Source organism: Haliotis asinina, chromosome 4 (assembly GCF_037392515.1).
Source record: "Haliotis asinina isolate JCU_RB_2024 chromosome 4, JCU_Hal_asi_v2, whole genome shotgun sequence".
In the NCBI taxonomy this organism is placed as follows: Eukaryota; Metazoa; Mollusca; class Gastropoda; order Lepetellida; family Haliotidae; genus Haliotis; species Haliotis asinina.
Genome location: NC_090283.1, coordinates 55,979,760 through 55,987,885, shown reverse-complemented (window position 1 = coordinate 55,987,885; position 8,126 = coordinate 55,979,760). Strand labels below are relative to the sequence as shown.

The 8,126-nt window shown below is 42.8% G+C and overlaps 1 protein-coding gene across 1 annotated transcript; it reads right to left on the bottom strand.

Annotated features, from left to right (window-relative positions):
* Positions 1 to 605: 605 nt before the first annotated feature.
* Positions 606 to 5,505, bottom strand: LOC137282602 (monocarboxylate transporter 2-like). Its single transcript, XM_067814376.1, has 5 exons — positions 5,303 to 5,505; positions 4,502 to 4,645; positions 2,957 to 3,868; positions 1,786 to 1,836; positions 606 to 710 (listed from the first exon to the last, which is right to left on the bottom strand). The coding sequence occupies exons 1-5, from the start codon at positions 5,493 to 5,495 to the stop codon at positions 640 to 642; spliced, it is 1,371 nt and encodes a 456-aa protein (XP_067670477.1). The 5' UTR covers positions 5,496 to 5,505; the 3' UTR covers positions 606 to 639.
* Between the last annotated feature and the right edge of the window lie 2,621 nt (positions 5,506 to 8,126).

Genomic DNA, 8,126 nt, shown 5'->3' with positions numbered 1-8,126 from the left:
TAAACATATCAACATGCCTGACTGAATGAAACGTGAATTGTTTATATCAGTGGGTTTCTCTAAAATTTATCAAAGCCCAATTGATATTAACATTTAAATTGCTTCTGTTGATAGTAACTAATAATTATGCATGGAAACACTGCATGAACTGGCACTTATACTGGCTCTTGTATATATATCAGTAGGTTTAATTAATGATTATCAAGTTACAATATGAATTTGCACCAAGAGCATTTCATGTTTATATCACCGAGTTTCACTAATCCAAACATATATTTGCATTAAAGACGATGTGGTTAGTTATCTATAATTTAAGTAAGGAAGGGGATATTAAATTCAACCAATGTCATAAAATACGCCTGCAAATTTACGGATAGAGGTACAAAAACATCAATATTTTCATAACAACTGAAAGTGTTATTTAGCAGATAACAATTTTGTTTTATTTCGGTAAACCCTAAGGTTTCTACAAGTCTTTCAAATATGTTTATCAATACCAAGGAGCCATTTCTGATGTTAGAACTATATGAGCATAGAACTGGAACGAACAAATTTAAAAGGGTTCTATGGACGTGCAGCGATAACAAAACAAAAGCGGTGTCGTCATCATGTTTATTCACGATATGTTTTCACCTCTTTTTAGCCATCTACTCGTGTTTTAAATACATTCATGGCTGCAGTCGATATCGAGGCAAGAAACAAACACGTACCTGCAACAAACAGGAAAAATACAAACATCAATAGGTACCGGTTTTCGTGATATAGAACGATGATGTCCATTGATATTCAAATTTAGGGCTAGTGCTTAGGGCGCTGCAGTTCGAATCCCAGCTCACCCAGATTTGGTTTCTTGGTTTGCCTGCTCCATACTCGTGTTCGCAGGTTTAAAAACAGTTGTAAATGTCTGGAACTAGCATTACGTGAGCTTTCCTTCCTCGCGCCAGATGTAAATGGAAAACGGCATTAAACTGAACTCACTCATTAAAAATGAGAAGTAATAGATTTGAACTTGAACGGGCATGTTCATCTTATTAAACTACATCATCTTAAAGCTTGATTAAGATATCACCATTCTATAGACTATTGCACTAGTACATAAACAGAAACGTGCACACTTCAAAGAGGATTTACATTCATACACAAAAAAGCTAAACGGCTCGATGTATTGTACACAAACGATTCAACAGCGTTTCTATTTCGACCCAGCTTTCAATATTTCTTATATGGGGGACTGAACACAGAGTGAGTGAGTGAGTGAGAGAGTGAGTGAGTGAGCTGCTTTTAGCAATATGCCTGCAATATGACGGCAGCGGACACCAGAAATGGGCTACACACATTGTACCTCTGTGGAGATTCGAACCCATTTTTTTTAAAGTGAAGACCTTAACCACTAGGCTAACCCGAGTCTGCTTGTTTAATCCCGATGGGGTTATCTCACAAAAGAACCCTCACATCCTAGCGTTCGTGGACGTTTGACAAGTTGTACCTCTGGCTCTCACTCTAGTTTGAACATGACAAACAATGTCGGGTTACTGGAAATAGGTGTTCTGGACATGTCATGTCATGTCATGTCATGTCATGTCATGTCATGTCATGTCATGTCATGTCATGTCTTGTCACGTCATGTCATGTCATGTCATGTCATGTCAAGCACGTCAACAACAATCCTGCAATAACAATGTCAACAATTATTCACCCTAAGAAATTACTTTGAACGTTTGTATGTAAATATAGGAAGCATGTAAAGGGGTAAATTCAGAACCCTTCTCCAGATGTATTTCTTACCTGCATATACATAGGTGTAATCATAGACTCCTGTTCGATGGTATATATAACCTGAAAAACCAAGGCCAGCCATTAGTGAGTGACTTTAGTATTACCACACTTGTAGCAACATTCCAGCCATATCACGGCTGGATACCAGAAATGGGTTCCACACATAGTACCTTGGCCAGCCATTAGTGAGTGACTTTAGTATTACCACACTTGTATCAACATTCCAGCCATATCACGGCTGGATACCAGAAATGGGTTTCACACATAGTACCTTGGCCAGCCATTAGTGAGTGATTTTCGTATTACCACACTTGTATCAACATTCCAGCGATATCACGGCTGGATACCAGAAATGGGTTTCACACATAGTACCTTGGCCAGCCATTAGTGAGTGACTTTCGTATTACCACACTTGTAGCAACATTCCAGCAATATCACGGCTGGATACCAGAAATGGGTTTCACACATAGTACCTTGGCCAGCCATTAGTGAGTGACTTTCGTATTACCACACTTGTAGCAACATTCCAGCCATATCACGGCTGGATACCAGAAATGGGTTTCACACATAGTACCTTGGCCAGTCATTAAGTGCGAAGACTAGAAATCAGTACCTCCCAATAGTGTGTAAATTCCGTGACAATTATACCTATTAAATACTGTTCCAATCATCAGGATATCTTTCTATAAAACGATATGTTCTTGAAACGACGTTTAGAAGTATGATGACCAAAAGAGGTGTTTTAATGTTTGCACAAATTATATATTTCGTTATGTGCGACCTTTCGGAGTAGATACTAAGATCATCGTTTGATTTATAACCTTGTTGGTATTTGTCCCGATGTGTCACATTCATTGTGACGTTATAGTTGGTATGATATCTAATGGTATTTGGCTAGTTTTTGTAGGGATAATGTTGACGCAGTACAACCACTGAATTATCTCCCTTCAGTACATCAATACGCTAACAACCACTTGGACATCTCAAATGCATTGTCCATACCCAACATGGGTTCAGTGCGTGAAGCCCATTCTTTGTGTCCTCCATCGTTATATCGCTGAATATTGCTAGACAAATATAACACGGACGTTCTGGAAATACCTTAATCACACATTCACTGTTAAAGAAGCCTACCAGCCTACCACTCACTCGCTCGGCAGCATGGTTTGTTTAAACTCACTTGCGATGACTGGGCCAGTGAGGTATCCGATTCCACAGAAGAAATACACTATTCCAAACCCAAGAGCAACATTTGACAGTCCTGTCAGTTCTATGACGAGGGGACCCATTAACACATTTGTCACATGGTTGTATAGTCCATAAAAGAAACTGAATACTATCTGCCAGCGGTATGAGTGGGACACAAGCGGGAACAAAACGGTGATTAGTCCAGCGATACCCACAAGGCCGATCTGAATTACGGTGATTTCAACATTAGAGTCTGAGGCTAAGAAACCAATGACTATCCTTGAAAAGAAATCCCCGGCACCCATCACACTCAGGAGACTAGCAGCTTGTTTAGGGGAGCTCCCTTTTTCTTGGGCATAATTTGGCAAATGGAACACTGCAGCAACTTCTCCTAGAGACCATAGCACGATACCGCAGTTGTATACAAAAAACGATTTGTGAGTTATAAGTTTGAAAGTCTTGTAAAATATCGAATGATCGTCGCTTCTTGTTCGAACATTATCTGCATGTTTTTCCGTCTGGTTTCCATAGAGACAAGGGGTTTCAGGGGTACGTTCATCCGGCTCACGAAATGGGTCACATTCACGTGAATCAGATTTTGTACCATGTTCGAAATCACTGCCTTGGTCATCATTCCTAATTAATGTCATTTCTCTGTGGGCGGATATCGTAGGTTTTCTAAATAACGATGCCGCGATGCATGTATGGAACGACAGTCCAGCCATAATTAACAACGCTCCGCGTAGGCTATATTCGTCAAGGAGGTATCTTGCTATAGGACCAGATGCAAAGAGGCCCAAGGCGCCTCCTGCAATACACACTCCATAGGCTGCTGGTCTCTTCCGTTTAAAGTATTGTCCGGGTACCACGCCCACCACGTTAGCTCCAAGACACAATCCAAATCCTAAACAGAAGTAAGAATTATACACATACGTTAGAACAGACTATAATGCATACACTATTATCGGCGCTAGTTACCGAAGCTAACAAGATTAGCCGAAGTATGGAATGCGAAATATCTTATGTTTGTTTGTTGTTTAACAAGTAATATTTCAGCTATATTCTGTAATTAGTGCTGCTTGGACAAGACAATCCAGTGAGAACATCATGCCACCCAAACATATGTTCATAAAGATCAGTTAAACGGATATGAAATATCTTCACGTACCCTAAATCACACAAGCCCCTGTGATAGTGATTGTGATCCTTAAACACGTGTTCACAACACAGGCGCTATCGTACAATCGACTCCACCATTAGCAGGCATGTCTTATTGAGGTGGAAAGGGTCGGTTTTCAAATTTCAAATATCACCCAATGTAATTGCGTTTCATTTCTTCTCACTCTGTCATCTGCTGCACAAGACGACATATTCTGAGGTTAAAGCAGATATTTGCATTCACCGCTTCTGGCACAGTTGTATATATTGAATTCTAAAATCTGGAGCAATATTCACAATAAACTGTACATTCGAGTTTGGTTAGTGTTATGTGTCGTGTACATTCAAAGAGGATTAACACCATGCCATGAAACATTACCTGTTATGAATCCAAATGTGAATATCATTCCGGTTATTGTACGACAAAAGAACGCCAGCCCCATCCCACACAGGGTGAGTATTCCTCCAGCGTGTGCTGTTAGTTTAGACCCAAACCTATGTTGTATCATGCCGGCCGCTGGTCCTGGGCAAAATATCGCAAGAATGAGATATGAGAATGAGTTTAGTTTTACGCCGCATTCTGTGGTCTGTAAATAATCGAGTCTGGGCCAGACAACCCAGTTATCAACAGCATGAACATCGATATGCGCAAATGGGAACCGATGACACGTGTCAACCAAGTCAGCGAGTCTGACAACCAGATCCCGTTAGTCGCCTCTTCTGATAGTCATGGGGTCCTGAACCCCAATATTCTAGTCCGGGCCTTCACGTGTCTAGGAAAATTGAAAGAAAGAAAAGAGAGAGGAGCTCATTTAAAGAGAAATAGTAACACACACACATACATATTTTGAATAATGTGGCGTTGTGTCTTCATGGATTGCGTGCTCGTTTCTGGCTATCTCAATGTCACATCGTAATGTCGCCATATTTCATAGATCTTAAGCGATGAGACACCTACACTAACCCACTCGCACTCTACTGCACTCACAAACTATTAAGGTGCTGGCAGGGTAGCCTAGTGGTTATGGTGTTCGTACATCACACTGAATTCCCGGGTTCGATTCCACACATGAACACAATGTGTGAATCCCATTTCGGGTGTCCGCGCCGTACACGGCTGGAATATTGCAAAAGGCGGCGTGAAACCAAACTCACTCACTCGAAGTATTGCCGTACCTACCTAGTAATGTATATGCGCCGATGAGGGTAGAGCCAATCCACGACACCTTGGTGATGTCATTCTCCACTTCCTCCATCAAAGCAATGTTAAATATTCCTGCTGAGTAAATGATGATTCCATGCACAAACTGAATACTCAGAGCTGCCCCTAGCGCTACCCAGGCGTACCCCCGATCAACGTCTCTTGTCGCCATCTTTCTAGGACGGGTTAACACAGTGTATTTGCGGCCTAGTGCACTCAGTAACTTGAGGATAAATACAGGTTTTAGAGAGGATCGTGACTAGCATACGATTTATACAACAGATGAATGTAACATGTATTCATCTGTGCCTGTCAATGGTATGCGCTTCAGAAGGACGATTAACAACGTTTAGCATATCATGCAGATCTCCGGTTACGCTGCAGGTTAATAACATGTGCTCATTAGTTGTTGGCTGCTGGCAAGGGTTGTGCGGTTGTACGAACACTGTCATGGTTTATAATCAGTATACTCATTACCATCAGAATGTTGCACTGTATTTGATCCTTTGCCAAGTGCTCTTACATAGCATACAGTTATTTATTTATGAATGTATGACCTTGTACGAACGGGTTATAAAAATAGAATCACTGACAGAAAGAACCAGTTTTTAATTTCTATGCAATATAGGACACGTGATCACGTTATACATTAGACATGCAACTTGCTGCTGTGAATACAGTTTTACCTCTATGGCGTTCTACTGTAGATTGTCAATCCAGATAATCATTTGAATTCATGTAGTCACCTTCTAAGACGTCAGGGTTCATGGACACCACACCTTTGTCACGTGATCAAGCTGCATGTGTTATTGAGTGTGACACCTACAAACATTATACGCTTCAAATCCCGACTGCAGTTCACTCAAGTGTGTGAGTGAGTGAGTTTAGTTTCACGCCGCTTTTAGCAAATATTCCAGAAACATCACGGCTGGAGACATTAGAAATGGTCTTAACACATTGAACCCATTCGTGACTAGCGAATGCTTTAACCACGAGACCACCTGTTACGGCTGCGTGAATTCCACCTCCCGCCCTTAATCACGTGACAGCCTAGTGGCTATCTTCAGTATATAGTAAGGGTCGTGTTTGGTGTATGTAGAATTGCTGTCGCTACGGTTAAAATTATATTTCAATATTATGTTTTTTTACATCATTCTAATCCTTATTATGTGTACTTTTTATTGATGTGCGGTTGGTACACTTAGCTATTACTGTTATGAAAATGTTGGAATTTAAAGTGTATCAACCCAGTATTGTAAGGCATTTTGAAGTCAGTTAACTGCACTTTACGATCGATATGTTTTCGTATGTCTATTTTTATGTGCATCATCGTAAAGAGGATGTTGTCAGTTGATCCGAAGTCTCGCTAGGGCAGTTCCCCTCCGAGGGCCGCCAGCGGGATATAAATAGGGTTAACCAGAGGTCAAGTCGGGGAGTAGCCGTGTCTGCTCCCCAGCAGATAGCGAGGGGAGTGACCGTAGCCGTGACTACTCCCCTGCGAAAAAAGAAAAAACAAAAACAAAAAATACCAATTACACAGGCCACTGTGTACCCCACTCCCCCATGAATCCCAAGGTGGGACGCGTCCACGGACACCGACCCATGCGTCCCAAGGCGGGACACGAACAGCCACTGGCAGCCACAACCACGTCCACAACCATGCGTCCCAAAGAGGGACACCCCACGCATCATAAGAAGGGACAGGCCTGCCGACATGCCAACCGGCGAAGGCGACCTCAAAAGCACCAAACTGAACGAACGAACGGTCAGTAGGGAAATGAGAAGGAGGTCACGCTGTGCTGGATACCATCTCACGCTGGTATAAACGGCAATGAGAAAGCAGACAAACTAGCCAGACAGGCGCTAGAATTGAATGTGTCACTGGAACATCCCTATTCAAAGAGCGAAATCCGAAATATGAATCTGAATTCAAGTGGCAGAGGCTATGGGACACCTCAGACAAAGGCTGATGGTTACATCAACTCCGCCCCGGTGTGAAAAGGAAGCCACTAGGCCCCTCACAAAACAGGCGAGTTGATATCATGATCACACGCCTGAGGCTAGGTACCACCAAAACCTAATATAAAAACTATCCAACATGCCACACCAAGGCCACTGTCTCTCATATTATGCTGGACTGCCAACGATTTGACACAATCAGGCAGACACTTAAAGAAGAAACCAAGCTAGATACATTGACAGCAGTTGCTGGCTCACTTGGAGCACCACTCAATGTATAAGCCACAAGCAAACTTTCTTCTGGACAGTGAACTGGACAGTGTCAGTATATATAGAGAAATTATATCAATCGGCCAGTCCTCCAGTTTGTTACATACACAGGGATATTATTGCACCCAAGCTCCCACCCCCAAGGTCTCAACCCAACCGCACTATGGTTTGAAATCTCCCCACCCACACTCTGGGACCATTGCACGTGTGCAACACAACCGTCGGCAGTTAACAACCACTTGAGTCCCAAGGAGGGACAAAGAACAGCACAAGGTAAGCATAGTAACTACAATGGAGAGGCCATATCCACTCCAGAAGCAGGCATGGGAGGGAGTGGCCGTGCCCATTCCCCGGGCTAAGTTGGGGAGTAGCCGGGTCTACTCCCCTGCAGAAAGCTAGGGGAGCGGCAGTACCCACCCCCAGGGTCACGTTGGGGAGTAGCCGCGTCTACTCCCCTGCAGAGAGCGAAGGGAGTGGTCGTGCCCACCCCCAGGGTGAAGTTGGGGAGTAGCCGTGTCTACTCCCCTGTGGAAAAAAAAACAAAAAAAACTATTACACATGCCGGAACCGGCAA

Excerpts from the sequence above, each read along its gene's own strand:
- LOC137282602 (XM_067814376.1), bottom strand. The coding sequence starts at position 5,495 with ATGGCGACAAGAGACGTTGATCGGGGGTACGCCTGGGTAGCGCTAGGG. Across the intron at positions 4,646-5,302 it reads CGGCGCATATACATTACTAG|GACCAGCGGCCGGCATGATA; the intron begins GTAGGTACGGCA and ends TATTTTGCCCAG. Across the intron at positions 3,869-4,501 it reads CACATTTGGATTCATAACAG|GATTTGGATTGTGTCTTGGA; the intron begins GTAATGTTTCAT and ends ACTTCTGTTTAG.